The 19,231-nt window shown below is 42.1% G+C and overlaps 1 protein-coding gene across 1 annotated transcript; it reads left to right on the plus strand.

The window, feature by feature from the left end:
* Nucleotides 1-1,112: 1,112 nt before the first annotated feature.
* crot (carnitine O-octanoyltransferase) lies at nt 1,113-19,231 on the plus strand. Its single transcript, XM_080895842.1, has 17 exons — nt 1,113-1,256; nt 2,066-2,191; nt 9,897-10,021; nt 10,130-10,311; nt 10,410-10,534; nt 10,648-10,756; nt 13,276-13,369; nt 13,489-13,614; nt 13,728-13,829; nt 13,960-14,043; nt 14,132-14,239; nt 15,643-15,773; nt 15,859-15,982; nt 16,070-16,148; nt 17,230-17,323; nt 17,540-17,659; nt 17,950-19,231. The coding sequence occupies exons 2-17, from the start codon at nt 2,077-2,079 to the stop codon at nt 18,068-18,070; spliced, it is 1,839 nt and encodes a 612-aa protein (XP_080751968.1). The 5' UTR covers nt 1,113-1,256; nt 2,066-2,076; the 3' UTR covers nt 18,071-19,231.

Below are 19,231 nucleotides of genomic sequence, written 5' to 3' on the forward strand. Positions count from 1 at the left end.
TCTGTGCAAACGATTACGGGAAGTTTTGATTGACATACAGTTATTCATACTTAAAAGAGTTGTCTTAGCTGGAACTACACCTGCAACACCTGCTTTGGTGCCAACCTAAGTGGACAACAGGTGCACTGGAGAGGCAACACCACAACCCTCAAAGTTCAAGCTGGTGGACACAGACGGTTGCTCTCTCCTCATCCTCCTTACTGGTTTCTTTCTAGTTTTTGTTTTGCTGGTGTCCTGACAGCTGCCGGCATCTTCATGGCATAGATTCAACAATTTTCTGGAAATGTTTTAAAATAAGTCAACATCACACAGTTGCTGCAGATTTCCATGATGCAAATCTCCCACTGTACCACATCCCAAAGGTGCTCTCTTGTGTTAAGACCTGCTGACTGTGGAGGCCGTTTGAGTACAGTGAACTCATTGTCACGTTCAAGAAACCAGCTTAAGATTATTTTAGTTTTGTGACACAGTCCATTATCCTGTTGATCCATGCTTTCATGTTGTTTCATTAGACCAGCCAATGTTTTTCCAATCATCTGTTGTCTAATTTTGGAGAGCCTGTGCAGACTATAAACTATAGTTTCCTCAGTTTCTTGTTTATAGCTGACAGGAGCGGCATCTCGTTTGGTGTTCTGCAGCTGAAGCTCATCTGCATTTGGAGATGCTCTTCTGCATACAGTTGTTATTGCAGTTACAGTAGAGATGGCTGTGTCGGAAAATCCCAGTAGATCTGCATTTCCTGAAACACTGAGACCAGCCCATCTGGGATCAACAACCACACCACATTCAAAATCGCTTAAATCACCTTTCCCCCTCATTCTGATGCTCGCTTTGAACTCCAGCAGCTCCTTTTGTTCACGTCAACGTCCCTTAAATGCTTTGAGGTGCAGTGTGATTGGCTGATTAGATAAACAGGTGTATCTAATAAAGTATCCGCTGAAAGGTGTGGTTTCATGTATTTTTCAGGCCTAATCTTTCCAAAGTTTTAGGTTGTTGCCACACACTGCCTGCCTGACCTCACCCTTCAAAGCCTCTTTATTATTTCACTCATAAGTAATTCAAGCCAGGGCAATTGCCCGCGCATGCGCAGTGAGCTGTTCCGGGCTGGCTTGAGTCTATGGTTTAGTGGGGTAAAGGTGAAGGGCTACAGCTGCAGTCCAGCACAACAACTGAACGGCTGCTACACCGGCTTATATAAGAAACCAAACCCGCACGTTCACAACATTTGCGCTGAAAGCCTCCAGAGCCCGCGGCAGGTGAGCAACGGGAGCTAACAGTCCAGCTTTACAGTGCAGTTAAAGTAAGCTAACGAGCTGCTCCTCAACTATTGTTTGCGTTTGCACTCGACATTAACGCCGACAGGGGCGAGACGAGCGAGTGCACCTTATCAGCTCAGTGTTACCCGGTTAATAAGTGTTTATTGTAAACAGTTTGGTCGTTTGCACTAACAGGTCTCTGCCCGAGCACGGAGAGGTAGGAGTTTAATAGTTTTAATGTGGTGCTGATAGCTGAGCTCAGGATTTGCCGAGTTTTGTTCAGAAACATGTCAAAGCTGTCACTGTGACACAGTATGCAACTGCTCATGTTTGAGACTTACACAGTGCAAGCCTTACTGTTGTTTTAAATCTGTTACCCAAGGCAATAAATAATATGAGTGTTTTAACTGGAAGTAATGATGAATGCGCTTTCAGCATTGTCAGCTTATTATCCAGGTGTTGCTGCTTTAAGTACTAGATAAGGTGGTTGTTGAAGGTAAAATGCTATGAAATGCACAGTTTAAATGTTTTACAATGATTTTTTTTTTAAATGTCATAAACCACAAAAGCTTCATGTGTTCAAAGCAAAACCAGTCATAATCACAGGGTCTTCAAATGGTTTATAGTGCTGTTATTTTTCAGTATTAAAACAAATATATAACTGCTTTTAAATGTATCCGCAAAAAACAAAGAATAATTAGTGTTATCAAGGTTTGTCTATTATATAAGTACCCCCACCCTGGTATATCAGTGATATAAAGCGTGGAAAGGCTCTGCTTCATATCACTGTAATGTTTCTTTTGTGACAGGGGGAAAGGAAATGGCAAATCAGCTGTCTCAGTCTCTGCCGGAGCAAACCTTTCAGTACCAAAACAGTCTGCCGCCCCTGCCTGTACCCTCACTGCAGAGCAGCCTTTCTAAGTACCTGGATGCAGGTAGGATGTCTGCTGTCATCAAGTTAGTCAGTTTCCAGGCTTTTGTAAATATTTGTCATGTGACCTTTCAGTTGTCCATATGTCGTATCTGTTTGAAACTTGTCTGTGTCATTGGTGCAGTCTGTGGTTTTCTATTAACCAGCGTTAGTGATTCTGGTCTGTGATTCTAGACACACGGTTTCTTTTTTAAAACAACATAAAATAAGATGTTAAATAAATAAATAAATGCTCACAATTGAATTTAATTCAATGGGAAGAACACAAATTATTAACCAAAAGGTGTAGGCTGAAGCTTAATTACACCTATGCTTTTTACATTTCGTTTCACCAAAACAAACACCAAAGATGATGCAATATTAGGACTGAACTAGAACAAAAACAGTCATACTGTACCCCAGTTTTATATTTGTTTACTGCCTGATTTTTGAGCATTTTTTATTTACATAGTGAAAAATCTTTTTTGAAGTTAGTTTTCTCATTTTTTTCCTGCCCCAATTAAAAACAAACAAACATGTAAATAAAGTTTGTAAAGCATGTTGTTGCAGTGCTGAGATCCACTTACTAATTTTAAGGCATCGAGTTTTATGAATATTCTGCTGGTTTCTTCTTAATAATCAATTTATAACTCTTCTATAGTATGTAAACTGGATTAGCGTTGGTTGTGTATACGTTTGTGCAAACCTCCACACAGTAGATCATATATTTATATAGCACCACTGAACGACACAGGAAATCTTTCCTGCCTGTGGCCATCTCCCTGTACAACGCATCCACTTAACACACTGGTTACTGCTACAACTACACATGTTTCTTTTCCAGCTATTTATTTATGAGTGACTTATGTATGTATGTATGTATGTATATATATGTATATATTGTACTATTCTTAGTTAGCGTATTGTCTGTCTTGTCTTAATGTTGGTTTATAATGGAGCACTGTAACAAAAAATAATTTCCTCCAGGGATCAATAAAGTATTCTGATTCTGATTCTGATACCTATTAGGATCAATATAGCATGTGTGTTAATTTTCTTATTTAAAATGTCTTGTTTTATACATTTTTGCAATAGTTTGTTTTTAGCTCATTTATGTGAGCATTCCAGCATAATTTATAGTCAAACTGTTGGTTTCATACACTCATTAAACTTAAATTAAACTTTTAATTTGTGCACCCCTGAGCCTCTGACAATGGCTGTAAATGCTAAACAGTTATGGCAAAATGTCTGTGAAACCTGCTGAATCAAAGCTGAAGCTGTTACATCTTCATTGTTTAATTTGAAATCCACTCTTGTGGTGTGCAGAATTGTGTCATTTTCTAAAAGCTTAAGGATTTAACTGTAGCAGGAATCATGCAGGTGTTATCAGATATATGTGTGAATGTTTTAGAACAAGTTTATATGCACTCAGTCAAACCATTAGAAACACCTATAAACACACACACATACACATATATATATATATATATATATATATATATATATATATATATATATATATATATATATATATATATATATATATATATATATATATGAGCGCGTAGTGGTTAGACTACACGCCTTTGGAACCCAGGATCGCAAGTTCGATTCTTGCCTGGGGCGTCTGTATCCAGTAAGGGTCCTAAGGCTAGACCCCCTATGCTAAGCGAGCCTACCGCAGACATGAGCGAGACAGATAAATATGAAGGCATGCCGGCTCAGACGTCGCCCGGATCAACAAGGTCCGCGTCAGGTGTTGAGGAACCAGGGCACCCTGACGAAAAGTGGGCTACTGGAACAAGAAGGCATCGGTGGGCAAGAGACGAAAACAGGGTGTTGTTGGAATGCTACTACGCAAGTAACCCCGGCGGAAGGGGCTACATGAATAGGATGACGGACCTATGGATTCTTCGATACCCAACATCCACAATGACGGCGAAACAACTAGTAGCTCAGTGTTCCAACATTCGAAAGAAGGGACTGCTCTCACAGCTAGAGATTGACGAGGTACAACACAAATGCTACGGCAAGGAGGAGTCAGGACGCCAGGTCAGGGGGGAGATATCATCACCCCCACCCGAGATTGGGTACATAGCCCCAAGTGCGATAGGAGAAGGATCGTTGAGTGCGAGAGGAACTGACCTGAAAAATAGGATAATGGCCAAGCTTGAAACCTGGATACCCCGTAGCCGGTTACCAAGATTACGTGAAGTACCCTCAGAAGGTCTGCTAGATGATGTTAATGCAGCACTACGGACAATACCTACAACCACGATTACCTACAATACGGCAGCAGTGATCAGTGAGATGCTTGGCTACAAGTTGAACAGCCACAAGGGGCAGTACCCTCCATGGAGAAGGAGGCTAGAGGGCAAGATCAAAGTAGCACGGAGGGAGGTTAGCCAACTAACGGAGTTGCAGAAAGGTGCGACAAAGAAGGTGCATAAGAAATACAGCAAGCTGTCCATACCTGAGGTCCATACCTGAGGCCTTGGAAACTGCCAAGCAAAGACTCACAGCCTTGGCCAGCCGCTTGAGGAGGTACACCAGAGAGATAGAAGGCAGGAGAATAAACCAGCTGTTCTCCACAGAACCAGCAACGGTGTACTCTCAGTGGCAAGGGAACAATAATAAGAGAACAGCACCACCAAGGCTGGAGACGGAGCAATACTGGAAGAGCATATGGGAGAAGGACGCAACCCATAACGGCAATGCTCAGTGGCTAGTGGATCTGAGGGCAGACCACAGCGACCTCCCTGAACATGGTCCAGTAACCATCACAGTGGCAGATATCCAAGAAAGGGTCTCCAGTATGAAGAGTTGGACAGCACCAGGGCCCGACATGGTTCACGCCTACTGGCTAAAGAAGCTGACTGCACTCCACGAGCGTCTGGCAGCACAAATGAACCAGCTGCTAGTTAACGAGAGACACCCGGAATGGCTAACCGAAGGTCGGACGGTCCTGATCCCCAAGGACCCCAAGAAGGGACCGGTCCCCTCCAACTACCGACCAATAACCTGCCTCAGTACTACATGGAAGCTCCTGTCAGGCATCATATCGGCTAAGATGAACAGGCACATGGGTCAATACATGAGTGGGACACAGAAAGGAATTGGCAAGAATACCAGAGGCGCAAAACACCAGCTACTGGTAGACAGAACAGTCAGCCGAGACTGCAAGACCAGACTGACCAACCTGTGCACTGCCTGGATTGATTACAAGAAGGCCTATGACTCAATGCCCCACAGCTGGATACTGGAATGCCTAGAATTGTACAAGATCAATGGGACCCTAAGAGCCTTCATCAGGAACTCAATGGGGATGTGGCGTACAACACTAGAGGCCAACTCCAAGCCCATAGCACAAGTCACCATCAAGTGCGGGATCTACCAAGGAGATGCTCTGTCCCCACTGCTGTTCTGCATAGGCCTGAACCCCCTCAGTGAGATCATTAACAAGGCTGGCTACGGATACCGACTACGGAACGGAGCAGTTGTCAGCCACCTCCTGTACATGGATGACATCAAGCTGTATGCCAAGAGTGAACGAGACATCGATTCACTGATCCACACTACCAGGCTATACAGCAATGACATTGGAATGTCGTTCGGACTGGAGAAGTGTAGTCGGATGGTAACAAAGAGAGGGAAGGTAGTCAGAACTGAGGGGATTGAACTACCAGAAGGCAACATTGCAGACATAGAGGACAGTTACAAGTACCTGGGGATCCCGCAGGCAAATGGGAACCATGAAGAGGCCGCTAGAAAGGCTGCAACCACCAAGTACCTGCAGAGGGTCAGGCAAGTCCTGAGGAGTCAGCTGAATGGTAAGAACAAGATCCGGGCCATCAACACGTACGCCCTGCCCGTGATCAGGTACCCTGCTGGGGTAATAGGCTGGCCAAAGGAGGAGATAGAAGCCACTGACATAAAGACAAGAAAGCTCCTTACCATGCATGGAGGGTTTCACCCCAAGTCCAGCACCCTGAGGCTGTACGCTAAGCGGAAGGAAGGGGGCCGGGGACTGGTGAGTGTCAGCACCACAGTCCAGGATGAGACAACGAACATCCAAGAATACATTGGGAAGATGGCCCCAACTGACCGAGTGCTCAGTGAATACCTCAGGCAGCAGAAACCCAAGAAAGAGGAGGGAGACGAGGAACCATCATGGAAGGACAGGCCCCTGCACGGTATGTACCACCGGCAGATAGAGGAGGTGGCTGATATCCAGAAATCCTACCAGTGGCTGGACAAAGCTGGACTGAAAGACAGCACAGAGGCACTAATCATGGCAGCACAAGTACAAGCTCTGAGTACAAGATCCATAGAGGCTGGGGTCTATCACACCAGGCAAGACCCCAGGTGCAGGCTGTGTAAAGATGCCCCAGAGACAATCCAGCACATAACAGCAGGGTGCAAGATGCTAGCAGGCAAGGCATACATGGAACGCCATAACCAAGTGGCCGGCATAGTGTACAGGAACATCTGTGCCGAGTATAACCTGGAAGTCCCGAGGTCAAAATGGGAGATGCCCCCAAGGGTGGTGGAGAATGACCGAGCTAAGATCCTGTGGGACTTCCAGATACAGACGGACAAAATGGTGGTGGCTAACCAACCGGACATAGTGGTGGTAGACAAACAGAAGAAGATGGCCGTAGTGATCGATGTAGCGGTTCCGAATGACAGCAATATCAGGAAGAAGGAACACGAGAAGCTGGAGAAATACCAAGGGCTCAGAGAAGAGCTCGAGAGGATGTGGAGGGTGAAGGTAACGGTGGTCCCCGTGGTAATCGGAGCACTAGGTGCGGTGACTCCCAAGCTAGGCGAGTGGCTCCAGCAGATCCCAGGAATAACATCGGAGATCTCTGTCCAGAAGAGCGCAGTCCTGGGAACAGCTAAGATACTGCGCAGGACCCTCAAGCTCCCAGGCCTCTGGTAGAGGACCCGAGCTTGAAGGATAAACCGCCCGCAGGGGCGTGCTGGGTGTTTTTTATATATATATATATATATATATATATATATATATGAGTATTTTCTGTATCCATCCATCCACCCAACCATTTTCCATGTTCTGTATCTGGGTTACGGGGGGCGCAATCTAAGCAGAGAGGCAGACAGACCTCCCCTCTCCCCTGACACCTTCTCCAGCTCATTTGGATGTTCCCAAGCCAACTCAGATACATAATCTGTCCAGCATGTCCTGGATCGGCCCTTGGGTCTCCCTTTTAGTGGGACATTTACAAAACACTTCACCAAGGAGTCGCAGGAGGTATGCTGGTCAGATACCTCAGTTGACTGGAGCAGCAGTCGAGTCCCTATCTGTTTTGACTTCTGCTTGGGAGTGATAAAGAAGTGGGTCTGGTTTTTCCAACAAAAGTCCCTCCAGATGTGAGAGCTGGTGGAAGAAGATGTTTTCCAAGTGTGGAGCCATTCCTCTTCAGTAATAACAATGTTCAGTCCCTTTACTCTGCGCTGTTTAGCATAGTTTGTTTCGTCCTTATTCATTGTTACAGTACTACGGTACAGCCGACTTACTAGACCATTTCTATTCCCTAAGTTATAAGCATCCATGAATATCTGGATAACATTAGGGACTTCATTTGGACACAGACCTTTAATTTTTTTGGAAAAGTAAATCACAAAGCTTCAAATATCTGTAAAAAATCATGTTTATCCTACTTATGTTTCTGACACATCTCCTTAAAACCACACAAATGCCACCCCTTGGCAATTCAAGATATAGATGTAATACTGCAGTAAACCCACTGTCTGCATCTTATGTCTTGTAATGGTGGCTTAAAAACAGGATTATAGGCAGGCCACCTTAATAATTTGATCTCTTTTTGCAGTTTCTAATGATTGGCCACTTTCACCCACACCTAAAAGAAAAATGTCACCCACTGACTTGCTGTTTTGGAGATTTCTCCTTCTTTTTCTATCCAGCAAAGTAATGATTATGTTGGTGTGTTCAGTGGAGATAATTCTGTTGTCCTGCGTCGATCCAAATATTGATAGTATCGATACCAACGCTGGTACTGGTAACAGGTCGATGATGGCATGATTGTTGTGCATTACCATGTTGTTGTGGAAAGTAAAAATCACTGATTTACTGGTTATTAAAATGTGTCCAGAATTGCAAATTGATGTTGATTCATCTCATAAATCATGACATGCTGCACTCCACAAAATAAGCTGCCTTTGTGGGATAATTATAGCTTATTAATTATGGATCACTTGATATTGAATCGATACTAAAATTACACTAGTACTCTGAGCTCCTCATGACTGAACTCCTCACGCTGACTCAAAGTTAGAGGCAAGCCACCCTTCAGAAAAAGCTCATTTCCACCTCTTGTATGTGCAATCTCATTCTTTCGATCACTACACAGAGCTCGCTTTGCTGTCTTTGGTTTCCATCTCTACACTGGTTGTGAGGAGGATTAGAAGGACTTCCACTAATAGAAGTGGAAATTCTACAAAGCGGCCACATTTTGTTTTCGTTACTCTCTCAACCAGCTGTTTAATGTGATCAGCCTGAGCTTTTCCAGCAGTCAGCACGTATACAACTCAGTCAAACAGCTGGATTTAGGTTGGGTTTGTTTTGGGGTTTATAAAGTTCTATCTAATCTAATCTATTGCCCTGCTTTTACCTTTAACATCAGTCAGAATTTCACATTTCTGCCGATAACTCTAACCATGATTTTTCACCTTATTTTCTCAGGGTGGTCCTGCCTAAAGTTTATGGACACTTCAAACCATTTTACATCACGAGCCACATACAGCTCACTTTGATCTTATGTGGGTCAGACCTGTCAGTGTAAAGAAGTTTAACTACACATTTAATTGCTGAGATGTTTTAATATAAGACAAAGAAGAGCAATTTCAATAGTATCTGTTAGTTTTTCTACATTATGTAGAAATGCTGCTGTAGTAAATGAATGAAATCTGTCAGCAGGACTGGGCTTAAATTTAAGTTGTAAATGTAATATTTAATTACTTTGGTATAGCATGAATGCCCATGGGGTATTTCGTTATCAGTAAGAAAAGCTGTAAAACTTGTAAAAATATAGTTGAAGGTCCAAACTTTTATGTTCTTTGTGTGTTCTGTTTTATGTCCTTGACATTTTCCTAAGCCATCCAGTGGGCTAGATTGGAGTCTTTGCCCGGCCAGTTCTGGCCCCCGGGCCTTATGTTTGACACCCCTGCTTTAAACAATGTTAAAATGTTTCAGACTGACTGTCTGAAAGTAACAATGAGTCTTCAGTTTCTCTTTCATGACCAGTTTGTCTAATAACATTGATTGAAAGAGTAGCATGATTGTTTCTTTTTCCCTCCCCGCTGTCACCAAGTGATTTGATTGTTGTGATTTAGCGCTATATAAATAAAGTTGAATTAAATTGAATAGGACTTTTTCTTTGTACCAAAGGCTAAAGAAATCATTCAGTAAGATTATTAGTGTGCCGGAAGTGTGAATGAAAAACAAAGCACTCTAGCTTTGTTGGCACATTTCTGTCTCTGCATCATTTCATTTGTTTCATTTGTATATTTTCTGCTCGTTCTGCTGTAAAGTAAAACAAAACAAAACAAAGAATCCTTTGCATAAACAGGTGCGATCAGACTTGTTGTTTTTGAAAGCAGTTACTACATCAAAACAAAATGACCAGAAGCTGGCGCACTTGTTTAACAGAGGGACTAATCTTCCATGTTTTCACTTTATTGTGCTTCAGTTCGTCCATTCGCCTCTGAGAAAGACTTTAAAGCTACGAAGGAGACTGTGAGGAAATTCCAAGCGGGTGTTGGCCAGGAGCTGCACAAGAAACTCCTCCAGAGAGCCAAGACAAAGAAGAACTGGGTGTGTGTTTGAGATATAAAAGCCTTGTTTTTGTCTTTAGCGTCTCCTCTTTAGTTACAAGTGTGATGCAGTTGACTGTTTGATGTTTTTGTTTGCTTTGTCCTCCAGCTGGAAGAATGGTGGTTGGACACGGCGTATCTGGAGTTGCGCATCCCCTCTCAGCTCAATGTGAACTTTGGTGGCCCAGCACCCTACCTGGAGCACTGCTGGCCACCTGCTGAGGGAACTTACCTGCAGAGGGCCAGTATTATCACATGGCACACACTGCAGTACTGGAACCTACTTCGCACGTAAGACGAGCACACTCGCATGTATGAAAGCTGTGTTTTAGGATGTGTTGCTCTGTCTTTTTTGCATTTAAATATCTTTCCGTCACTGCTTATTTTAGAGAGAGGCTGGCTCCTCAGAAAGCAGGGAAAACGCCGTTGGACATGGACCAGTTCAGAATGCTCTTCTGCACCTGTAAAGTACCCGGAGTGAAGAAAGACACCATCCGAAACTACTTCAAGACAGGTAGAATAAATTCTGCTCTTATCTTTGCCGCAAACTTACCTGTGGCACTTTGACCCTTTTTCCTCTGCTTGCCTGTCACCCTTGTGTAACATGCATGCTCTGCTGTGTCACAGAGCGTGAGGGTCCGTGCCCCTCCCATTTGGTAGTGATGTGCCGGGGGAGGATATTCACATTTGATGCACTTTGTGATGGAGAAATCCTCACTCCTCCAGAAATTCTCAGGTAAAGATTAAACGCACTTGAGAGTAAAACCCAATTAGAAACCTTGTATCCAGACTAAACAGACTGAAGGCCTTTACACAGTTAGTGCAGCCAAAAAGCGACACAATTCTGAATGTCTCAGATTCATACTTGTTATGTAGCGTATATACAAACAGAAGTGTTGAGTTTTTAGATGTTTCAGGATGTCAGGGGGGCAATTTTATCTCAGAGCCAGAGCAGCATTTAGCTGTGTGTCTGAGATAAAATAGTATTATTGCACTATGTGTACTTTCAGCTTTGAACTGTGAGCACAGTGTTCTGATTGGTCAGATCTATGTATTCACATGTAAAACATCTGAAAAATCAAGTTTGGTTCAAAATGAAAAGCCATATTAAGAATTAGTGAATCCAAAAAATAATTTTTATGCACAAAATATTTGCTCATATTTTACATATCCAGCATTTGTAAGCCTCAACAGAACCAGTAGCAAAAGAAAGAGGACATAACTCTTTCTTTAGGAAAGAGTTAAAAAATAAAAAATAATAACAATATTATAAACCTTGTTGACCAGTATTCCACTACGTAGCCCAAAGAGCTCTTCTGCCTCAGCTGAGGAGCAGGGAGGCTGTGGTCACATTTGGATAACACATCAGCTTGCTTCTGTCTTTGCATCCCTCCTACAGAGAGGGAACAGAGAGTTGCAAAGATGCATGAAATATTTTAGTAGAAGTATTTATGACACTCTGTATTTATGTAGAAGTAAACAAGTAGAACTATTAAAGAAAAGCACCTCATCATCAGAAAATTTCTACTGTTTTTTATTTATCGTCTTGTTGGATTCTCAATCATCCAGGAAAGTAAATCTCCAAAAGTTGATTCTGTTCTTCTGGACGTAGCGTTTTGTGGGAGAAACATTTCGTCACTCATCCAAGTGACTTCTTCAGTCTCAGCTGACTGCAGGTTTCCCCAAATCTTATAAACAGTACATTTGCATAATGACTGAAACCAGCACCACTGAGGAACAATGGGCTGTGAGGTCAGTTCCTTAATCTTAATTATGCAAATTCTCATGACCATTGATCAACAACCACTGATCAAAGACCACTGATCAATGGCCATGAGTACCATTCATAGAGAGTTGGGGAATGGCTGCAATCACAGCATTGTAAGATGGCGAAAGATGTACCATTAGGTCCCCTCCTCGATTCAGAGATGGTCTTTCCCTTTACACGTAAATGGCCTCCTTGACTCCGCGCAAAAAACCAGCGTTCCTCCCTGTCCAGGATGTGTACATCCTCATCCTTGAAAGAGTATCCACTGGCCTGTAGGTGTAAATAGACTGCCGAGTCCTGGCCTGACGAGGTAGCTCTGAGCTACCTAAGATTAAGGAACTGACCTCCCAGCCCATTGTCCCTCAGTGGACTGGTTTCAGTCATTATGCCAATGTACTGTTTATAAGATTGGGGAAACCAGAAGTGACTTGGATGAGTGACAAAATGTTTCTCCCACAAAACACTACGTCCAGATGAACAGAATCAACTTTTGGAGGTTATTTATTTATTTATTTATTTTTACCACTGTAAGAAAAGGCTTTAAGGTGCAGTAAGGGGGGGAAAAAAAAGCACACGAAACCTGAAATTATGCTACCAATTTTCCTTCTTCATATGCTACAGATTTACAGCATAGTGTACTTGTACAGTGTGTCCACCAGGGGGCTGTTTCACATGCATAACATATAAAACATGGACAGAACCATTGTGATGTCACCCACTGGGTTTGGAATTTAGCACTGGTTTGGTTTTTCGAGTCAGAGGTTATAGTACGGATGCTAAGGGCTAGTATCGGACTTACCCAAACTGAGGCACAGACTTCTTGGATGATCAGTATCACACAGCGAGCAGTAATATTAGTTAGAGAATCTATTTAAAATGTTCCAAAAAAAGAAAATAATAATTTTTTTCCATTTGATTATATAGCACCAATCCACACCAACGTTTGACTTAAGGTGCTTTTATATTGAAATAAGTCTCAACTATCAGTTGATGCCCTTTGAGGAAGCACTTGGCAACAGTTGTGACCTCCAGCAGAACCAGGCGAGCTGAAAAACGTAGCCCCTTTAGTCACACGCAGCAGACTAGTGCTTGTTTGGATGAACCAATCAGCTTTCTTGATGCGTTGGTCAGCGCAACACGCTGCTGAGATAAGTTAGGGGTGTATACCATTTCCTTTCTGCTTCAGTTTCAAGAAGATCCCCCGTATGCAGGAGGTTCATTTCATTTCATTTAGGCTGAAGTCTGTTTATGTTTAGTGTTGTTTGGCTTTTTTCAGGTTACATAAAACATACAGAAGTCTAAAATATTTATTTTGTCTGTTTTACATATTAAAGTGTTTTATTTTTGTTCATCATTATGGGAAGCAGTCCACACTCATCGCCTAATCATCCATTCATTTTCCTCCAGATGTCCTGTATAATTTGGTTAAAGCTGCAGAGTGAAGAGCAAACAAGGCTGATGCAGCATGTGTTTGTTTACCTTTTCAGGCAGCTGAGCTATGTGAAGGAGCGCTGTGACTCAGAGCCTGAGGGAGACGGCGTGGCTGTGCTCACCTCAGAGGAGAGGACTCGCTGGGCGAAGGTAGGGGCGCTCATGTTTGGAGGATTTAAAAAAAAAAAAAAGTGAATATAGTTTGTGAAGAAGGTATCATGTTACTGTGGCGTATCTCATGATTAGCGCTTTGTTTACTTTCACTGCAGGCCAGAGAGCATCTTATAAGCATCGATCCACACAATAACACCATCCTAGAGACCATCCAGAGCAGCTTGTTCGTCATTTCTCTGGATGAAGTGAAACCCTACTCTACCCCAGAGAACTACTCAAATGTACGGACTGCGCAGATCTAAAATATGACTCGCTATTTAAATCATGAGAAAGAGTTGTGTCTGATTTACTTGTTTATTTATTTTCTTTCCAAATTTTGTACTTTTGAGTTCAGATGACTGCAGAAGCTCTCACCGGCAACCCCACCATCCGCTGGGGTGACAAATCGTACAACTCAGTCGTGTTCTCAGATGGCACGTTCGGATCCAATTGTGATGTGAGTGTGCTTGTTCATACAAAGCTGCGCTGAGGTTCAAGATGATTGTACTCATTGATTTGCCAGTGAAACATGCAGTCCAACCAAAATCAGCTGTTTTAATACCTTAAAAACTCGACTTGTTTCGCAGCATGCGCCGTATGATGCTATGGTGCTGGTGTCTATGTGCTGGTATTTGGACCAGCAGCTCAAAGCTACAGAGGGCAAATGGAAGGTAAACACTTGACGGTGCACATCGTGTCAAACATTTCCTGACTATTCTTTTCATTTTTCTGACACACATGCATGTCTGGGATTTTCAGGGCTCAGATGCAGTCAGACTGGTGTCCTTCCCCGAGGAGCTGGTGTTCACTATGGATGAAAAAGTCATTGGCGATATCAGTCATGCCAAAAAGCAATACATCGAGTCGGTGAGCTATCGTTAATCCCAAATGAAACCTCAGAAAACCCCTGATGACACTGGCTGTCTTGAAATAGGCAAAATAGGCACGTTTCCATGAACTTGCTGGAAAACACATAATTCTGTCAAGGAAAGACGTGAAAACACATTTACAGAAACCTCGTAGAATAGAATAGCATAGAAAAGCCACTTTAAGGTCATTCAGAAGTTATATCAGAGCAAAAATTCAGTGCTTTTACTCGTCATCAGACTGCACAACATGAGTCTAACATAAAATAAATAAATATAAATCTAAAGATATGAAATATAAAAAAAGGATCTAGAATATAGTCATGTAAGAATATAATAAAATGTTTTATCTTTATATATGGATAAAATATTATTAGGTACTAGTGTACTATGAAGGAAGTTCAACACCTAAAACCCCACACGGAGATGACGGTTATAACAACAGTCATCAGTAACTTTCTCTTTTAAGCTAGGCTTTCCGCTCTGAGCGCGCTCACATAAAAAAAGGGGCTTTTCACACGTCATGTGACTCCTCTTTCAACCCACACAAAATGATCCCTTTGAGAACCGCCCGCTTCGATCAGATACATTATCAGAGGATGGTAATAAAAGGGTAAAAAAATACAGTAAGATGCAACACTTGCAGATTAATGCTGGTGAAAATCCTCAATGAAAAAATGTTTCAGTTTGTTTTAATGCTCCTGGTGCTGCTGTTTATTTGTGACATGACAGCTACAGATTACAGATATGAAACTTGATTAGAGACGTGGAAATCACTTCAGTTTGGTGTAGATCAAAGTGAAATGAATTTTATTGATTGAACAGCTTTTCATGTTGTGTGTCCTCTGTTCTTAGCCGCAGATTAGAGTCAAGTGTGATAACCTTTATACATTTCAGTGATTGTCTTAAAGTCAGGTTTCAGCGACAGTGTGATGCACAGTTTGAACTGCTGTGTCTTTAAAGCGGGGTGTAATTCTTGATGTTATTATGGTACAGTTTAACAAGCTGCACATATAAAAACCTGAGAAAACACACGCACACAGGACACTCCTCTGAACAGCCTAATAGTACGAGAGTGGATGTTGTTGAGCTGTTCCTGCTGTGGTGAAACTAAAATCCTCCATAGATTAACTGCAAACACTGAATCTGTGATGCAAGGTTAGGATTGAAATTTGAAAAAAGTCACATTTGAAATGGTGTGCAGCCTTTTTTTCACTGATTTTATTTTCCTGCAGAAGAAAATCTGATTGAGTTAAACTCCATGTGGCTGAACAACGAAAACATATTAGAAGCACAGCGGAAACATAAGATGGGAAATTGATTATTTGCAGGCGTCATCAGTCATGCTGACGTTTGCTGTGTGGTCCAGAGCATTTAACCATTCGTTCTCTCTCGGTTTTCCAGGCACAAGACCTCCAGGTTGTGTGCTATGCTTTCACAGCATTTGGTAAATCTACCATCAAACAGAAGAAGCTCCATCCAGACACTTTTGTTCAGCTGGCGATGCAGCTGGCCTACTACAGACTGCACAAGAAGTAAGCTGTGGTTAAGCACACACTTTTATTATCATTATTGTCAGTGACATTCGTGGCCCTGAAGGTGTCCTCTTTCCTCTTACAGGCCAGGAAGTTGTTATGAGACGGCAATGACGCGCAAATTTTATCACGGCAGGACTGAGACGATGCGCCCCTGCACCCAGGAGGCTGTGAATTGGTGTAAAACCATGATGGACCCCACATGCAATGTGAGTGTGTGACAGTATTTGGGAAAATCACAGAAGAGCAGGAGAGAAGAAGCAATCTCATATTCGACTTAAATGTTTTCCTCTCAGGATGGTGTCAGGAGGAAGGCCATGCTGCAAGCCTTCAGTAGACACAACAACCTGATGGCTGAAGCACAGGAAGGACAAGGTTAGTTCACTTTGTGATTCCTGCTTCGTGCTTTTTCCTGACTACACTTGGCCCTGGCTGTCCCGTTTTAGTCTCAGATATGAGGTGCAGCTACAAGCAGTGTGCAGAATAGAGATGTAGGGCCAAAGTATCATCAATAAAACAATGACTTTGATCACTGGTAGTTTTGTTTCTGATATTAAACTTGTTGGCTTAATTTTTGTTCGCCTGATTGAGCAAAACGGAGCTGCTACACCCCCCACTGGACTCTTCTGAGCCAGTAAAAATCTGCTTTAGTTCAACATCTACATTCATCTGTTGTACAAAATCGTTTAGCCCGTCAGCTTCCCTATGTAGGACTTTTTTTTTATTTTTTATTTTTTTATTTTATTGTTACATCACATGTGCAGGTACATTGGTACAGCACATGTGAGTGAAATTCTTGTGTGCGAGCTTCACAAGCAACAGAGTTGTGCAAAATACAATAATGTAAACAAGCAAAATACAAGAATGGCTACATCTGAAACTAATAAATATATGTACAATATATAATAGTATATGCATTTCTGGATGTGTATACTAAATATTTTTCTACGTGTGTGTGTGTGTGTGTGTGTGTGTGTACACATATTTTACAAATTAAATAGAGTAAACAATAAATAAAATATATAAAATAAAATATACAGAGTGAGACATGTGCAAAACAGTGGCGTTACTGTACAGTATGGAGAGCATAATGTTAAAGTTCCAGTAGTGAAGCTGAGGTGTCTATGAAGTGTTCAGCAGTCTGATGGCCTGATGGAAAAAGCTGTCTCTCAGTCTGCTGGTACGGGACCGGATGCTGCAGAACCTCCTTCCTGATGGAAGTAGTCTGAACAGTTTATGGCTGGGGTGACTGGAGTCCTTGATGATCCTCCCTGCTTTCCTCAGGCACCGCTTCCTGTAGATGTCTTGGAGGGAGGGAAGCTCACCTCCAATTATCCGTTCAGAGCACGGATAATTGCGGGCTGAACCAAGGCTTCTGACATCACAAAGAACCATATTTGTAGTCTCTTTGAGTTTTTATGCCCTACTTCATGCGGTCGTGTGATATTGTTGCCAGGTTTTGACAGGCATCTTCTGGGGCTGTATCTTATTGCCAAGGAGGAGGGACATCCAACCCCAGAATTATTTATGGATCCCCTTTACACAAAGAGGTACGCCACCCAGAGCTGATTTATCGCATGAAAGCAGTAAATTAAATTTCTGCTCTACTAGTTTATAATGTATGATCTATTGGAAATAATTTAATTAAATATTAAATCCTAGAATGTTACAGTGCAGTATCCAGAAATCTGCTTCTCCAGAGTAGCTGCTGCAGAGCAAAGGCAGTGCATTAGGTTTCTGTCTGTGACTGTTGTTTGTGTCTGCAGTGGCGGTGGGGGTAACTTCGTGCTGTCATCCAGTCTGGTGGGCTACACTACAGTTCTCGGGGCTGTGGCTCCCATGGTGCACCATGGCTACGGCTTCTTTTACCGCATCAGGGATGACAGGTGAGCACATGAAACGGGCTTTCACTGACCTGAAAACCTGTGTGTGGGTTTTTGGTGAACCTGTGCTGCATATGTGAGATTTGCCAGTTCTGTAGAATTTATTAAAAGCAAGCTAAGGATGTATACACTTACTGGACACTTTATTAGGTACACCTTGCAAATACTGTGTTGCACCCAGGTTTACCTGCACAACTGTCTTAATTCTTCATGACAGACTCAACAAGGTTCTGGAAACATTCCTCTGAGATTTTCAGTAGCTGTATTCAGATCTCCGCTCCTCTTTTTTCTAGGATTGTGATCTCCATGTCAGCGTGGAAATCCTGCCATGAGACTGATGCTCCATCACTGTTCAGTAGCTTCAGTAGCTGCCTGCATGAGATGCTCCACTTAGCCACCACTTCTCAGCTATAAACCTACTTAAGCGGGGAAACGGGATAATTTAATGACTCCTGTTTCAACCCACACAAAATGATCCCTTTGAGAACCGCCCGCTTCAATAGATGCATTATCAAAGGATGGTAATAAAAGGGTAAAAAAAAAAAAAAAATACAGTAAGATGCAACACTTGCAGATTAATGCTGGTGAAAATCCTTAATCAAAAATGTCTAAGTTTTCAGTTTGTTTTAATGTCCATGTTGTACCACAGAGAGCCTGTTTTAAATATCAATGCACTTGTAGTTGTACTAAATGGTGACAGCTAGATCAGCACGAATCAATGCAAAGGTGCAGAATCTGTACCTCGTATTTTTTTAATGTAAACGTAAATTACTCAAGATTTTATGTAGTTATTAACATAGCGTAAACTGTACTTTTTTCTTTCTTCCTGATTCAACGCTCGTTTTTTTTTTTTGGACTGTATAGTTTGAAATCCTGACAGTATTATTCGACATTTTAAGATAAAATGTTAACCGCTAAGTGGCTAACGACTCGCCTTAGTTTTCACTGTGAAAAAGCTCTTTTCCAGTAACCGTAGAAAAGAGCTGTTAGGCTTGAACTGAATCGTAACACTGTAGGGAAGCTCGTTTCTAAAGCTTTTGCAGAGTTAATTCAACATTTCTACTTCACTAAAAGAACCTGAAATTTGTACTAATGGATGGCAGAAACAAGCTTCTGACTATTTGGACAAATATTTGATTGTCTTGTCAAAACAGTGCCTACAGATAAAGGAAATGCACTTGAATACCACAAGAGGACGTGAATGTACCCCATCGCATGAAGTGCACACACTGAGCTAATTTAAACTCATTAAAAGAGAGAAGTAGGCACGACTCGTGTAAGTTTGTTAAAGCCAAGGTTTGACTTCCAGTTTCTCCAGGTACCAATACCATCTACACACTATGCAACTTTGTTTTTAATTTCATGTCCAAATGTTGGTGATGGTGTTTACTTTGGGTTTCAAAGAGTGGCTGACGTAAAAATCTGTTGAAACACTTTCTACATTTGGAGCCTCACACCAACGTGATTATTGCTTTGATAAGGTGAAATTTCACTGTGATTGTACCACTTTGAGGGAAGCTGTAGTCAATTTTTTTTAGTCAAATTTTCTGAGAATAAAGTTCGAAGATGTCCACA

The sequence above is a fragment of the Rhamphochromis sp. 'chilingali' genome, assembly GCF_963969265.1.
Source record: "Rhamphochromis sp. 'chilingali' genome assembly, chromosome: 11".
NCBI lineage: Eukaryota > Metazoa > Chordata > Actinopteri > Cichliformes > Cichlidae > Rhamphochromis > Rhamphochromis sp. 'chilingali'.